The sequence below is a fragment of the Pituophis catenifer genome, unplaced genomic scaffold (genome assembly GCF_029215685.1).
Source record: "Pituophis catenifer annectens isolate HBS135680 unplaced genomic scaffold, rPitCat1.0.hap2 SCAF_14, whole genome shotgun sequence".
NCBI lineage: Eukaryota > Metazoa > Chordata > Lepidosauria > Squamata > Colubridae > Pituophis > Pituophis catenifer.
The window spans coordinates 18,640,988-18,657,696 of NW_027256894.1; the positions used below are offsets into that span (position 1 = coordinate 18,640,988).

Sequence of the window (16,709 nt, forward strand, 5' to 3'; positions counted from 1 at the left end):
GCTATACTGCATTCTAACCACTGCATGGGTCGTACTTTTCTCTCAGTCTTGAAAATCTTAAAGTGAAACTTGACCTTATTCTGTGAAAAAAAAAACAGTTATCTGGTGGCAATTCTTACCCATCCCGAGTGTTGATAACTTTGACACAAGTTTCAGGCATTACTTAAGAATTTTGGGCAAGAAGAACAGATGATTTCTGAGTTTTCCCTTCCTCCACAGAGTATTTTCTTTTTTCTTACTGGTCTGCTGTCCACCCCAGATTCCTTGCATTTGGGGATTTTGGATGTTCTACATTCAGCTGATTCTTCTTAATGGCCTTATTTCATTTTGGTGACTACAGCAAGCAGATGAACATCTTTGGTGGTTCTACCGGCTTGTGTCACAATGACCTTCTCTGTTTTTCAGGTGGTGATGTCAGTTGCTCAGCTCTATTTCCATCTTGCTCCCAAGGCTGAAGTTGGGGTCATTGCTAAGGCCCTGGTGCGACTCCTGAGAAGCCACAGGTCTGCAGATACTTCCTTCCCACTTTCTACAGCCCCAGAACCTCATTTTCCTTTTTCTGATGTGTTCTTTCAGCAAAGTGACCAAATCAGGGCATTTCTGCCAGTTTCCAACAACTCTGGATTGCGTCTTGTTTTGTCACAATGTTGGGAACCTGGATGTCCCTTAGAAAGGGACAAAATACTATAGTATAAGATGGCTCTTTTCAATGTCCCAGGCATTTCCCCTTCACAAGGTTCCAGTTCATCCATTCTTTCCCTTTTTTCCATCTCCACTTCCCCAAAGTGTACTATTTGTAGATGTTAAGTTGCTATCAGTTATATAGCCATCAGTTTAATAAGTTTTTTCTCAAACTAGCACTGTAGTACACAGGTATTCCAACTCCTATCTGCTGGCTAGAAATGGGAGTTGTAATTCCATCACTTCTGGAGAACAATTGGTTGAAGGAAAGCAGATATTCACCAAAATTCTTAGACAAATTAAGGTCAACCCTATTTTTGATGAAAACAGATCTCAAGACGGTCCAACCTGATTAATGTCTGTCTGTCTGTCTGTCTCTCTGTCTTGCAGTGAGGTTCAATATGTGGTGCTTCAGAATGTGGCCACCATGTCCATCAAGCGTAGAGTAAGTGCCTCTTTTCTTTTCTAGGTGGGAATTATTCACATAATGTGGGCCCAGGTTTTATGGAGGTCTGTCACGTTCCACTTATTCCATTTGTCAGAGAGGGAGCAATTATAAATCCCGAAGAGAATCTTTTTTGACTTCTAGAAACCCAGAGAACCTTGCAGAATTTTTTAACTGAATCTGTTTCTCTCTCTTCTTCTTCTTCTTCCTCCTCCTCCTCCTCCTCCCTCTCCAGGGAATGTTTGAGCCCTACCTCAAAAGCTTCTACATCCGATCAACTGATCCCACCCAGATTAAGATCCTCAAGGTATATTAGATGTTTGGATATCCCATACCCCAAAAATGTACCGTATTTTTCGGAGTATAAGACGTAACTTAGTTTTTGGGGAGGAAAATAGGAAACAAAAATGCTGCCTACCAGGTATTCATCTGGCTAGCGTCCTTAGTCTGGTCAGCTTCAGCACATTAGTTTGCTGGTTTTGAGTGTTGGGGATAAAAAACAGCTTCTAAAGCACAGCTGATCTTCGGAGAGAGAAGCAATGAGAAAAGCAGGCTAAGCGGGGAAAATCGCTTCACTCTTTAGGGCTGAAAAAAAGCTTCACAGCTGAGAGTCGGAGGGAGCAGGCAATAAAAAAGCTTCAAAACTACATTCAGAATATAAGACATACCCAAATTTTCAGCCTCTTCTAGAGGGAAAAAATGTGTGTCTTATACTCTGAAAAATATGGTATCTCTTTCCAAATAACACTTTTTTTTCTTTTCAGTATTAAAAATTACCAACTAAAGCAGAGATGGAAAAAAAAAAGACATTAAAAGTGAAAGATTGACAATATTGTATGTTAATGGTGTTAATCTATGATGAAAATTATATAGGGTACAAAGCCCTAATGTGACTTATTTACACTAATCCTAAACTGATGGATGGACCCAGCTATGTTCATTAGTAAACCATGGTTTGCTGAATGTTACATCTGAAATGGGCCACATGGCTTATTGAACCATGGCTTAAGGTCTTTTTGTGTCCTCTCAAAAAGCAGACTATATCTAAGTAAGATAATCATACACCAGCTACAAACCTAATAGTGAGATTTACCCCATGTTTATTATTTAGGACAAAAATGAATGAAAAAGAAGAACTTTCTAGTGTCCCCAACACGTTGTTAGCTGTTTGGTTTTTCTCTTTAGAGGACAGCTAGCAAATTCTCTTCAAGTTTTCCTATTATTTGAATTTTGCTGTGGCCTAATTGCCAATCTTTACTTGGCTTAGCTCTAATTATTTGCTTGCATTTCTGCATGCTCAAAGAAGCAATGATATTAAAAGACATTTAAACCTCACCCGTTCTGCTTTTTCCCCCCTATCCTGCCAGCTGGAAGTTTTGACCAACTTGGCTAACGAAACAAACATTTCTACCATTTTGCGGGAATTTCAGGTAATATATAGAAAATTGTTGCCCAGGGTGATTTTCCACCTCAGGGTATAATGTATATAATAATGAACTTTTCTATCTGAAGCAATTATTCTTTTTGTTTTGATATATTTTTATTAAAAATGTTTAAAGAAAATATTAAAAAGGGAAGGGATAAAGGAGTAAAATACAATAATTTATTGACATAGAGATTATAATGTTTCAGTACATCATGAATTGTTTGTGACCAATTAGATATATTGATTTAAAGCTTGAATATCCCTATTAAGTTCAAAGCAAGCCTAAATACCAGGAAACATTGCTAGCAAAGCATAAAATGTAAAACAAAATTGTGAGCTGTAATAAATGCTGTCCAGGCTACTAAAAAATCACCTCTAATTTAGAAGTCCTATAAAATTAAAACATATTCCGAAAGAAGCAAGGCATTTGGGATGTGGTACAAATCCATCTATTGAATTGTAGTCTAGGAAGGATTTTCAGGTTGAATTAAGTTCTGTGGTACGTTTACTTTTGAAATACGAAATTAATCTAGACATCAAAGCAAACTCCCAGCTGTTAGGATTTTTTTCCCTTCTATGGAAGAAAACTTGTTTCAGCTCCAAGGAGAATATTCAACCTGATCAATGGTTCTCAACCTGTGATCCACGGACCTATGGAGGGCCGTGATGTCACAGGGGGTCCGCGAAGTCTTGAAGAAATGTTATTTAAATCTTGAGTTAGGTTTTGGGGGTCTGTGGCCATAGTTCATGGCCACAACAGGTATTTAAAGGGGGATTGGTGAAGGAAAGGTTTGAGAACCACTGGGCTAAATCAATCCTATATAGGATTGGGTTTAGGATACAGATGGGATTAGGATACGTTGGGCAAGATGTTTGTTCCTTCTCTTCCTGCAGACTTACATCCGGAGCATGGATAAAGACTTTGTGGCAGCCACAATCCAGGCTATTGGCCGTTGCGCCACTAACATCGGCCGAGTGCGAGACACGTGTCTCAACGGACTCGTTCAGCTGCTCTCCAACCGAGATGGTGAGATCACGCTCTTCGAATCGACATAATGTCTTGCAATAATGTGGACAAATCACAGGATGCACTCTGGTGTGTGTGTGTATTTGTGCATGTGCATTTGTGTGTGGTTATACTCCAAAAATGATGGAACCAGGTCAAAAAATGGATAGCACTGTGATGCAGGCAATATTTTTGATGGATGGATTGATTAAAATTGAAATCTTTCCCCCCTCCCCCAACTCACACCAATGAAACTCTGGATGGCATATTATCAATATAAAAAAGAGTTCACGTGCAATTAGACCAGTGGTGAAATGTAAAATTTGTTACTATCGGTTCTGTGGGTGTGACTTGGTGGGGGTGGGTGGGTAATGTGACGGTGGGCATGGCCAACTTTTTTTTTTTTTTTACTTTTAAAAGCATTTTTTTTCTACAACCTTAAGAGATTGCAGAAAAAATGCTTTTAAAAGCCTCTGACGATCAGGCAACTCAGCTGGGATCGCCAGAAGCTTTTAAAAGCATTTTTTTTTCTACAACCTCTTCGGCTGAAAAGGTTGTAGAAAAAATGCTTTTAAAAGCCTCTGATGATCTCAGCTGAGCGTGTGATCATCAAAGGCTTTTTTTTTTAACTTTTAAAAGCATTTTTTTCGGCCAAAGAGGTTGTAGAAAAAATGCTTTTAAAAGCAGCTCGGTGGGGGGGGGGGCAGGGATGTTTGCTACCGGTTCTCCGAACCACCAGCCTCCATCGCTACCAGATTGGGCGATCCGGTCCGAACCGGGAGCATTTCACCCCTGAATTAGACCACAACAGCAATTAATAGACAGCGGACTGTTGTACACTACACCTTGTAAGACCGCCTCCCTTCCCACCATCCTTCCACCAATTCCATTAAAAATGGCCCTTTTCCCCCACACATGGAAATGGAAAACTAGGGGCCACTTTCAAAGGGGCTCTGGAGGTGATGAGGTCTAGTTTTAGATCTCAGGTGTGCACTGCATCCATCTAGATCAGGGGTGTCAAACTGGATTTCTTCGAGGGCCGGAACAGCATTGTAGTTCTCTGCTGCAGGCTGGCCGGGAAGGGGGAGACAGGATGGACACCTCCTGCAGCACCCTGCCAGCCAAAATGGGATGTGGGGGGGCGTGCAAGACCCCCGCACCCCTGAATGGCCTCCTGCAGCCGGCAAAGTGCTGCAGGAGGCCATCCAGGCCGAAAACGGGCTGTGCGGGGGCTGCATGCACCCCCCCCCCCCGCACCTCATTCTGGCTGCCAGAGGCACCACAGGCCGGTCCTTTGCTATTTCCAGCCTGGCCCCGCAACCAGATTTAAGCACCCACAGGCCAGATCCGGCCTGTGGCCCTTGAGTTTGACACCCCTGATGTAGATGTTCCCCATTTAAACCAGAAACTAGAATCCTGTGCTGTTTCTGAGGTCGTAGGTTAAGAAAGGGAGGCCAGGTATGTGATCCATTGCCATGTCCTCGAGAGGAAGTCTTGTGAAGTTTCCTGTGATGGCTTTCTCAGATCTCCTGAGACCTTTATCTCATTTTCTCCAAGAGTTGAGCTGGTCTGGTTTATGTCTACCGTTGTATTTTCTCTATCATCCTGCTTAGAACTGGTGGTGGCCGAGTCAGTCGTGGTCATTAAGAAGCTTCTACAGATGCAGCCATCTCAACACAGTGAGATCATCAAGCATATGGCCAAGCTGACAGATAACATCCAGGTTTGAGCAAGAGCTGAGGAAGAGGACTCTCCGGCCTTTGCTTGGGTGGCATGTGATGGACCGTAAGAGGATGAAGAAAGCCCAGATGTCACTTTCCTTTGTGTATAGGTTCCCATGGCCCGGGCCAGCATCTTATGGCTGATTGGTGAATACTGTGAACATGTGCCCAAGATTGCCCCAGATGTTCTGCGCAAGATGGCCAAGTCCTTCACCAGCGAAGAGGACATTGTGAAGCTTCAGGTCATCAATCTGGCAGCCAAACTTTATCTGACCAATTCTAAGCAGGTAAGATTGTCAGAGTGCGCGCAGTGTGACTATGTGAGACAACCCAGGAGCGAATACAGTAAACAGAGGCTTGTATTTAAATAGTGGTTTTATCTACAAAGACTATATACATACACATCAGACCTTAAACAAACAGCAATCAGCAATTACAGCACAGAAGCACACATGGAGAGAGAGAGAGATACACCCCAACAGGGCCACTTCTTATTACAGGCTCTTAAAGTGATATCAGCCCAAAAACCTTGCTGACTCATTTCCAGTATTACATTACCGCAGCAGCTGGTCAGCTCTTAAATCATTATCCTAACAAAGGTCGTTTCTAAAAATAACCAGGTAGTGTAGGCTGATATCTAAAGGTTCTGTCATAGACATGTCAAGGAGATACATATCAAATGCCTCCTAACTTCCAAAGTAAAACAAAATATAGGTAGACATATTTTATATTGGAACTATTCCACATGTTAGGATGATAGTTAATTATCTCAAAAAAGAGCCCTCTTAATACGTAACAACTTTCCAATCAAGGGTTCAAATTTCAGATGGTATCCTTAGTCCAGAAAATTTTGAGAAAAAAAAAAAAAAGTCCAGAAACTATTGGACAGGCCAGCTACTGTATATTTAATCTAATAAATGAAGAGTTAATTCACTCAATTTGAAAGTCCAGCTGTGACTTAAATCCATTTCCAACCTTAAGGGGGAACATCTACATGTTTTAGCAGATGGAAAGAAGAAAAAAACAAATAGAAACAGTTTTATCCTAACAAAGCCAGAGATCCTTGCAAGTGGGAGGCATATATTTTTAAAAATAAAGTCAAAAGAATTCCAGATGGAGAGTTCAGCTATTAAGAGCTGGAAGAAGTGAAGAAAATCCAGGTTCCAATGATATAAAATAATTCCCTTGCAATTATTAATGTTTTACATTTGGAAGATCTTCTAACTTTATTATATTTAATAATTTTTATTTATTACATAAAATTTAATTTTATTTATAATATTTATATATGTAATTGAAATCTCCAGATATCTAGCCCAGTGGTGAAATCCAAATTTTTTTTTACTAGTGGTTCTGTGGGCGTGGCTTGGGCGTGGTGTGGCTTGGTGGGTGTGGCAGGGAAAGGATACTGCAAAATCTCCATTCCCACCCCACTCCAGGGGAAGGATACTGCAAAATCTCCATTCCCTCCCCATTCCTGGGAGAAGGATATTGCAAAATCTCCATTCCCATCCCACTCTGCCAGAGGTGGTATTTGCCGGTTCTCTGAACTGCTCAAAATTTCCGCTACCGGTTCGCCAGAACCTGCTGGATTTCACCCCTGATCTAGCCTTTGGTGTAAGACTTCGCGAGGAATTATTGTGCCCAAAGTGCCCAGCTAGTAATTTGAGACTGACCCATCACTTCCTTCTTTTTTTGTTCTCTGCCACATTGCTGTGGCACCTACAGAGTAAGCTGCTGACCCAGTACGTGCTGAATTTGGCCAAGTACGACCAGAACTATGACATTCGGGATCGTGCCCGTTTTATCCGCCAGCTCATTGTGCCCACGGAGAAGAGCGGTGCCCTCAGCAAGTACGCCAAGAAGCTTTTCCTGGCACAAAAGCCTGCTCCCATTTTGGAGTCCTCTTTCAAAGGTAAGGCCTGGCAACGGGCCAAAAGTACGGGAACCTTTGAAGAACCATGGTGGCATGGCCTTCAAAAAGGGGTGGACTTTGGCGGTTGCCTTCTTCCTTCCAGATCGTGACCACTTCCAGCTGGGCTCCCTTTCACACCTCCTCAATGCAAAAGCGGTGGGCTACCAGGAGCTTCCTGATTGGCCAAGTGAAGCTCCAGATCCCTCTGTGCGCAACGTGGAGGTAGGACTAGCCTTCGCTTTCATTGATGATGGGATGTGGGGATCCTTTGAAACTGGTACTGCTCATTGATATTCTGAAAATATTGGGTGTCAAGATGTCAATGATCCAGTCTTTGACTTGTACAAGAGTCATTGTGGCAGATGAGGCCACCATACCTTCTACAGGTTACTGGGCTTGCATTATCCCGTGGTATGTATTGTTCTGTTTTTTGGTGAAAGGTTGGTTCCTACACCCCATGCTTATTTTTTTAGGAAGACTTCATTGATCCTAGAGGAAGCCACATTGGGCTACTGGGTGGACCCAAAGAGGTGGAGCTTGTGTGTGCAGTGATAGTTGATGCTTTTCCATTCTCCTATTCCTCCTCCTCTTCCAGCTTCTCTCCCTTGTGCTGTGCATCTCTTGACTGTGTGCTAGTTAGGACTTCAATCCTAAAGATTGAAAGTACTTTTTGATGGACTAAAAAAACGGGCCCAGATTTACCTCGTGGATTTATTTTGAAAACATGGTTATAAAAGCTACAGGACCTCTCTTAGTGAAGGTGTTCCACATTTCCATTCTCATAGCAGATCAGAGAGGGATATCGATAGAAATTCCAGGTCATAGTTGTCACAAAGGTGCTTTTTCAAAAGGCAACTGGACTTTCCTTTCTTTGTTTTTGTTTTTTCCTTGAAGAGGTTTTGCTTCTCATCCAAGAAGCTTCTTCAGTTCAGTGTCAGAATTCTGGGAGTTGGAAGTCCACAGGTCTTAAAGTCACCAAGATTGGACATCTCTGATCTAAATTATGACACATAAGCCCAAGAAAATCTTTCAAGAGTGGCTGCGGGTCAAAAATCTATCCTGGACAGTTAAAACAGGGGTCTCCAAACTTGCAACTTTTAAGAGTTGTGGACTTCAACTCCCAGAATTCTCCAGCCTGCATGGAATTCTGGGAGTTGAAGTCCACAAGTTTTAAAATTGTCACATTTGGAGAGCCCTGAGTTAAAAGAACTAGGCTAGGAGATGATGGGAAGAGATTTGGGGTTTCTGAAGGGAGGCTGGGTGGAGTAAAAACGTAGCAAGGGTGAGGAGCCTGTAAACCTCCAGAGGTTCCTGAACTACAAGGTGGCCATTGCTGGGAATTGCTGTCCAGCAGCATCAGGAGAACTTCAGGTTTTTCCTCCTCGAGGCATAATTTGAACTGGACTCTGAACACGCCTGCTTTTCAGGTGCAATGAAATCTCATTTTAACGGATGGGGTGGAGGGAGGGAGGTCTCCAGATCTTCACCAATGTCCATTAAAGGCAGGATGGATTGAATCACGTTTGTTACCGAGTTTTTGCAAGTTTTGTTGTGGAAATTTGGTCCGTTGCATGCCATGTCTACCGTATGCACAGGCCACTAAAATTGAAATTTCACTGAATTATGGCTGTTCAGAGCTCCTGCCGCGCAGCTATTAGTGCATGACCGTCATGCCAATCTGCAGAAATACGCAATCTTCTCTGCCTCATCACTCAGATTCTCTCACCTTAGCTGACACTCTTGAGGGCTGCATCCCATGAACATCTTCTAGACCCCCTCTGATAAGGATGCATGCCTCTTCCCTCTCGTGGGCTCAACGGCGTACATGCACTACCAGCTGCAACCAAAGAGATGCCACTGAATGTTCCTCTCCCGCATGCTGACTCGTTTGGTTGTTTTGCACCGAGGTAATATCCGTGCAGGGAATCCACTGCGTGAAACCGAGCCCGGTCTCTGGTGTTCGAGTCTCGTTTCCTTTGCTCCTTTGTGTAGTAGGTTTTTTTGACGTGCTCAGTTCCGTCTTTGCAATGATGTTTCCTACATCATGGCTCCATCCAGGTCCCGGAATGGACCAAATGCACCAGCCGTGAGAAGAGAAAGGAGAAGGTGGAGAAACCCTTCTATTCGGATTCAGAGGGAGAATCGGGAGCGACGGAATCTGCTGACAGTGGTGAGAATGGCGGAGAGGGGCTTCAATTGAGCACAAGCAGTCCTCCACTTACGGCTCTTCACTTAGCAACTGTTTGAAGGACAAGTAGTCCTTGACTTGACTTACGTATTTCCCCCCGGAAGTACGTAAGATCTCCGACCTCCGGGTGCTTCGCTGCACACTGAAGACCCTGTTGTTCCGCCAGGCAGGGCTATCAACATAATAATTTTAAATTGGGGTATTTTAATTTTTGGGGTTTTAAATTGGCCAAATCTATTTAATTATTTTAATTTTTAATTATTGTTGTGTCCTGTGTTTTTTAAATTGGCTGTACACCGCCCTGAGTCCTTCGGGAGAAGGGAAGTATAGATATAAAATTATTATTATTATTATTATTATTATTATTATTATTATTATTATTATTATTATTATTATTATTATTATTATTACTTACAACCCCAGTTGAGCCCAAAATTTCCATTGCTAAGCGGGATGGATGTTAAATGAGTTTTGCCCTATTTTACGACCTTTCTGGCCACCGTTGTTAAGTGAATCAGTGCAGTTGTTAAAAGTTAGTAACCCGGTTGTTAAGTGAATCTGGCTTCCCAGAGAATATACCATCGGAGGGAGAAGTAATTTAAAAAAAAATTTAGATTGTGCAGAAATGAACAGATTAACTATGACGATAAAAGAAAGAGAAGACTCAGAATATTTTAAGATATGGAATCAATTTTACTATTGGTTAGAAAAGAGATATAAATAAGCTTTAATAGAGAGATAAAAAAATGTTACAACTAGAACGTTAAATTAGTGGAAAATTTTTGTAATGGACTTGTTAAGAACGAAGATAGATAGAGATAAATAGAAAAGGAGGAGTTTTTGGAGAGGTCACATGGAAGAAATGAATGATGTACTAAATGTTTGTTTGTCTTAAAAAAAAAAAAAACTTTTTTACCAAAAAAAAAAAAGTGAATCTGGCTTCCCTGTTGAGTTTGCTTGTCATTGCAAAAGGGAATCCCATGACTCCGGGAAACTTCAACCGTCAGAAATATGAGTCAATTGCCAAGCACCAGAATTTTGATTGCGTGACCATGGGGATGCCGCCACGGTCATAAGTGTGAAAAGAGGTCATAAGTCACTTTTTTCAGTGGCGTTGCAACTTCAAATGGCCACTAAATGAACTGTAATTCGTGGACTACCTGTAATAACTGACCCTGAAAAAGCCACTTACGACCCGGATTCAAACGTTATGATGGCTGGAGACCCCACCCCATCCCCGTGCTCACATGACCCCCATTTTGAATACTTGGCAACCAGCCCACATTTATGGCTACAGGTGCATAAATTACGATTGATGGCATTTTTGCTAGAAACTGACATTTATTTCCTGTTTCCGGCAAAAAATGCCCCATGACAAACAGTGGGCCCACTTAACGGCCATGTTTGCTTAACAGCCGCGGCAAAAAAATAATAATCACGAAATTAGATGTGATCACCTTCTTAATAACTGTCACAACATACAGCCATATTGCAGGGTCAATTTCGGTCATAAGTCAAGGACTACCTGTAAAGGAAACCAGGGGCTATGTATTTATGAGCCACGGTGGTGCAGTGGTTAGAGTGCAGTACTGCAGACTACTTCTTCTGCTGACTGCCGGCTGACTGCAATTTGGCAGTTCGAATCTCACCAGGCTCAAGGTTGACTCAGTCTTCCGTCCTTCGGAGGTGGGTAAAATGAGGACCCAGATTGTTGGGGGCAAGAGGCTGACTCTGCAATTGCTTAGAGAGGACTCTAAAAACACTGTGAAGCGGTATATAAGTCTAAGTGCTATTGCCACCAACTTCCTTCCTTCCTTCCTTCCTTCCTTCCTTCCTTCCTTCCTTCCTTCCTTCCTTCCTTCCCTCCCTCCCTCCCTCCCTCCCTCCCTCCCTCTGGTTAGAATGCAGTATGGCAGGCTAACTCTGCCCACAGTCAGGAGTTCAAATCTCACCAGGCTAAAGGTTGACTCAGCCTTCCATCCTTTCGAGGTGGGTAAAATGAGGACCCAGATTGTTGGGGGCAAGAGGCTGACTCTGTAAACCGCTTAGAGAGGGCTGTGAAGCCCTGTGAAGCGGTATATAAGTCTTAAGTACTATTCCTATTTACTAAATCGATTTTTTTTTAATAATCCTGCCTTTATTATTTTAATCAGTAACACTCAAGGTGGAGAACATAGCTATCGTCACACTCCTTCCCTCTTCTTCTTCTTTTGGCTTGTAGAGCCTGAGACCATGAGTGGATCCGAAAGCGGAAGTGAGAGTGGATCGGGATCCGGCAGTGAAGAAGAGGATGAGGAAGACAGCGAAGACCAGTCGGAAGAGGAGGAGGAGGAGGAGCAGGAGGAGAAGAAGAAAAAGAAGAAGAGGGAAACTCCCCGGAAAGGTCTGCTGGAGGAGAGCGCTGGCAGGTAGAGTCACCGGGCGAGGCTGGCATTGCGTGCAGACAAACGGGGAGAAGTTTGGGAAGTCACCTCTGCCACCTGGGCTGGGCCATAAAGTCCAAAACGCAGCCCACCCTTTTTAAAAAAAAAAAAATTGTTGCGTGGCACTTAAAAAGAGATGAGGCTTGAATCACATGGTTGCACACTAGCTGGAGTGGATCAAAGGCCTGGAGGCTAAAACATAGGAAGAATGGCTGCAGGATTTGGGTTTGGCTAGTCTAAAGAAAAGAAGGACATGGGGTGACATGATAGCAGTATTCCAGGATTTGAGGGGTTGCCACAAAGAGGAGGGGGGTCAAATTATTCTCCAAAGCACCAGAGGGCAGGACAAGAAACAATGGTTGGGAACGGAAGAAAGGGGAAGAAGAGGAAGAAAGGATAGGGGGGCAAGAGAAGGTGAGAAAGGGGGGAAAGAGGGGAGGAGTGGGGGAGAGGAAGGGGAAGGAGGGAAGGAAAGGAGAGGAGGAGGAAGAAAGTAGGAGAGGAGGGACGGAGGGGAAAGAAAGAAGAAGAAGGTTTGTTGTGAAAAGAGGGAAAAAAAGGGTAGAAGAGCAACCCCAAATGTAATTAAAATGTCTTATTTTTATGCTTTTGTTAGAAAAAATATGTGTGTGTGTGTGTGTGTGTGTGTATATATATATATATATATATATATATATATATATATATATATATATATATATATATATATATATATATATATAGGATCAATTATGGATAAGAGAATGTACATTTACAATATGTGTATAAGAAATAAAAGTTAAAAACTTTTTTAAAAAAAAGAAACAATGATTGGAAACTAACCAAGGAGAGAAACAACCTGGAATTAAGGAGAAACTTCCCTAACAGTGAAGACAATGAACTATTGGAACAGCTTGCCTTTGGGAATCGTGGGTGCTCCATCACTGGAGGCTTTTAAGAAGAAACTAGACAGCCACTGAAATAATATAGGTTCTCCTGCTTGAGCAGGGGGCTGGACTAGAAGACCTCCAAGGTCCCTTCCAGCTCTATTCAAAATGGAGTTTGGAGCCAATGACAGGGCAATGTAGACTTGGAAAAGATGTCCATCATCTCAACAAGAAATGAGACGACCTGTTGTGCTCCGCCAGCAGCCTGCGGAGCTGGCAGCGGAGTCGGACAGCGATGAGGCTGAGGAAGAACAGGGGCCAGTCCTGGAGGCTGGGGAAGGCCCGGATGAGGGCTCTGTGTCAGAGGCAGAGATGGGGCCAGGGCCATCGGGGAGTGATGCGCGGACTCCGGAGCCTCCAGAGGCTGACAGTAGAGAGGCAGAGGAACAGGAGGAGCCTGTTCCTAGTGCACATATGAGAAGAGGCAGGAGCAGTTAAAGCAGAGAGGACGAGTCGGGAGTAGGGCCAAGAGATGATTGGCCCTTCCCATAAGGCTTAAAAGACCAGCAACAGCTCTTGGCCTCTTTGCCGGAAAACAAAGTTGAGAGATTGGCTTCCTGTTTCTCTGTATTTCTTTCTTGTCAGCGTCTTCTGTTCCTGAACTGTTGCCAAGAAAAACCTTTGGCAGTTTGCCTAATTATCCCAAGGTCAGAGATAAACTGAAGAACAGTGTTTTGAGGACTTTGCTTTCATTTAATTTAGAATACGCTGAGAATGAGTTAATTCTCATCTGTTTTAATAAAATCTGCTTGGTTTTTTGGAACTGTTTTGCATTTAATATTAACTACGTGGACCTGGGTCACAACACGACCCATGTTTCAATTCTCTATTTCTTTCCTCTAAATGCTAGTGAGGAGGAAGAGGAAGGAGGAAGAGGAGGAGGAGGAAAGGAAAGGAGCAAGAAAAAGCTATCCCCCCAGGGAGCAAAGGAAGACTCGACCTCCTCCTCATCTGAAGAGGACAGCTTGTCTGAAAGTAGCTCCACCGAATCGGATTCCGAGTCCGAACCGGAAGAACCTCATCCAGAGGAGTCCAAGAAGAAAAAGCTGGTATGGGGCGAGAAGGGTGGGGTGGATGAAAAATGTGGGCACCAGGTTCATGCAAGAGCAGTTTGGTCTGGTGGGGAAGACATTAAGCTGGAAACCAGGAGACAGTGAGTTCTAGTCCTGCCTTAAGCATGAAAGCCAGCTGGATGACTTTTAGCCAATCACCAGGAGACTGTGAGTTCTAGCCTCAATTTAGGAATGAAAGCCGGATGGGTAAGCCAATCATCAGGAGACTGTGAGTTCTAGCCCCGCCTTAGGAATGAAAGCCAGATGGGTGGCCTTGAGCCAATCACCAGGAGACCGTGAATTATAGCCTCGCCTTAGGAATGAAAGCCGGATGGGTGACTTTAGGTCAGTCCCTCTCTCAGCCCAACCTATCTTACAGGGTGGTTGTGGGGAAGAGGAGGGAGCGTTTTATATGTTCGCTGCATTGAGTTATTTATAAAAATAATAAAGGTGGGATGTAAGTAAATAAATAAATTTAAAAACGTATTATTTAACTCTCTCATTGAGCACGTCTCCAGTTTAATCTAGTTTCGTTTGATGTTCAGAACCTGTACAGTTCCCAACCCCATCAGGCCTGCCTGGAGTTGTAGTTCCATCTCGGACTTCTGTTTCCTTTCGTCTTTTCTCTTTCAGCTTTCCAGCAGGAAACCTCCTCCTAAAGCACCCAAGAAAGGATCAAAGGAGATCTCTCTGCTTGATCTGGATGACTGTAAGCATCCCACACCCAACCCTTCTTCTGAGCCTCCTTCTTAATCTTTCTCTCTTCCTCTTAATCCTTCTCTAGGACTATTCCTCTGGGTTACCTTTTATTACTTTTTAATCAAGCTTTCCGTAGTCTGGGCACTTGGTAGATGTATGGATTTAAACTTCTCAAACCCTTATCAATGGCTGTGTGGGCTGGAATGTTGTAGGATCTGAAGTCCGTGCATTTGGAAAGTGTGAGCTTGGGGGAGGCTGCTTTAAATGAGCTTCCAGGTGGTTGTTTCACTATATGTCCAAGAGCCATAAATCTGGCTTTTTTTGGTTCTTCTTCTGTACCTATTTTTCCCCCCTCATTGTGTTCCTTCCTTTGCAGGAAACTTGTCTTGTTTCCATGAATGATGGGAGACTTCCTCCTCCAGGGGCTCCAAAGTTTAGTGCAGGGGTCTCCAAACTTGGCAACTTTAAGACTTGTGGACTTCAACTCCCAGCATTGCTGGGCGAGGAATTCTAGGAGTTCAAGTCCACAAATCTTAAAGTTGACAAGTTTGGAGACCTTTAGCTTAGTGCAGCCAAGCTGTCTCAGGAATTCTGGGAGTTGAAGTCCACAAGTTGTAAAAGAGCCACAATTGCCCACCCCTGGCTTAGTGGATCAACCACTCCTGATGCAGAAGCATTTAATTACACAGTCGTATCCCCACCTCCACCTTCACCTTCATGGATCTATAACGTATCCATGGCTGACTATTACCTACTCAACATGTCTTGGAGACACATCAATATCTCAGTAGCAGTTTAGGAATGGCTGTCAGCGGCTATTTAAATTATGAGATCTGTCCATGGTGCTGAAGTCAATCTAGCTTGCATTGAGTGACTATTCTAAACCGTTTTCATTCTCAACCATGTCTGGTCTAATTTCCATTATTTTCTCCCTGACTCGGTCTTGAAGTATACAATATTGATTCTTGGTTTTCTGTTTCTTCAACCCACAGTCACACCCCCATCTTTGCAGCCAATTACCAGCAGCCCAGTTCTCTCCTCTAGCCTCGTGACCGACCTGGAAGGACTCACCTTGACCGACACTTCTCTGACTACAGCTGTGAGTGACCTCTCTGATTCTGGTTTGGAAAGGTAGACATTAAAGGCTATTAATAATCTCAAAGCAGCAAATGTGGTGTCCATCCGTTTACAGTCCCCTCAATATACTTGTGAGATAGAATATGCTTTTTAAAACTGGGATGAGAGTCAAGCTCGATTGAGTTGAGATTGGACCTTAGAATTTGAACTTCACAAGATTTACTCTGTTCTGACCTAGGCTCCCTGAGAAAGCTTAAATCACATGCTTAGTCCCCCAAAAACCCTCTTTTATTTAAATGGCTATGAATTATGGTCATTCACAGCCTATAATAATTCACAAACGTTCTGTGAAGAGTCCGACAGATGTCTGCCACGTGTCTTTCAAGGTAATGCTGATAAGCACCCACCTTTATCTCCCTTGAAGCACTGCCAGAGACCTAATTGCCAATTAGTTTTGCAAGGCCAAACAGAGCACAGAGTCAAACAGAGTTTCTCAGAGTTTGAACCGACTAGAATAAACAAATCGCTTCCTGCAAAGGCTCACATCCATTTGCTCCTCTCTTATGCCTTATGGGAGGGGCCAATCATCTCCAAGCCTTACTCCCGAGTTGTTCCTTTGATCTTAACTGTACTTGCCTATTGACAGCTCTGTGTATGCGTGCACTGGAAACAGGCTCCCCCTGTTCTTCTGCCTCGCTGATGTCAGATTCCGGAGGCAGCACATAACTAGCAGATGGCCCTGGCCCCCTCTCTGCCTCTGATGCAGAGTCCTCCTCCGAGCCTTCCCCAGACTCCAGGACTAGCCCACATTCCTCCCCAACCTCCTCACTGTCCAAATCTGCTGCCAGCTCTGCTGGCCGCTGGCGGACCACAACATACTCCAGCGTACTAACCGCTATGCATTGCTCTTCTTTTATTGATACGGCTGCAAGACAGCCCAAGTTAGGATAATTCTATGCCTAGGTGTTAAAGGTACGATGATGCTTTTTCTGGCTTTGCTTGTTAGAAAATTGATTCTTGGGTGTGGAGTCTATGACCTGAAATGGGGCAAGGAAGAGAGAGAGATCTCAGCATTACGACCTTGCTTATCCCAGGTTCAATCCATAGCAAATAGGACTGGGAAGAACATTTGAGAACCCTACTGAGATGC

The 16,709-nt window shown here is 43.4% G+C and overlaps 1 protein-coding gene across 4 annotated transcripts in view; it reads left to right on the forward strand.

The window, feature by feature from the left end:
• The window catches only part of AP3B2 (adaptor related protein complex 3 subunit beta 2), a 44,214-nt gene that overhangs the window by 15,553 nt on the left and 11,952 nt on the right, over positions 1–16,709 (forward strand). Inside the window, exons 9-23 of one of the 4 annotated variants that reach the window (XM_070953282.1) lie at positions 406–503; positions 1,072–1,126; positions 1,362–1,433; positions 2,494–2,556; positions 3,447–3,579; positions 5,172–5,281; positions 5,390–5,566; positions 7,008–7,194; positions 7,298–7,416; positions 7,668–7,724; positions 9,253–9,364; positions 11,604–11,790; positions 13,582–13,780; positions 14,417–14,492; positions 15,475–15,581. In XM_070953282.1, coding sequence (XP_070809383.1) covers positions 406–503; positions 1,072–1,126; positions 1,362–1,433; positions 2,494–2,556; positions 3,447–3,579; positions 5,172–5,281; positions 5,390–5,566; positions 7,008–7,194; positions 7,298–7,416; positions 7,668–7,724; positions 9,253–9,364; positions 11,604–11,790; positions 13,582–13,780; positions 14,417–14,492; positions 15,475–15,581 — 1,752 coding nt within the window. Of the gene's footprint in view, positions 1–405; positions 504–1,071; positions 1,127–1,361; positions 1,434–2,493; positions 2,557–3,446; positions 3,580–5,171; positions 5,282–5,389; positions 5,567–7,007; positions 7,195–7,297; positions 7,417–7,667; positions 7,725–9,252; positions 9,365–11,603; positions 11,791–13,581; positions 13,781–14,416; positions 14,493–15,474; positions 15,614–16,709 lie in introns of those variants that run through there. The other 3 variants (XM_070953284.1, XM_070953283.1, XM_070953285.1) reach the window with 3 other exon arrangements.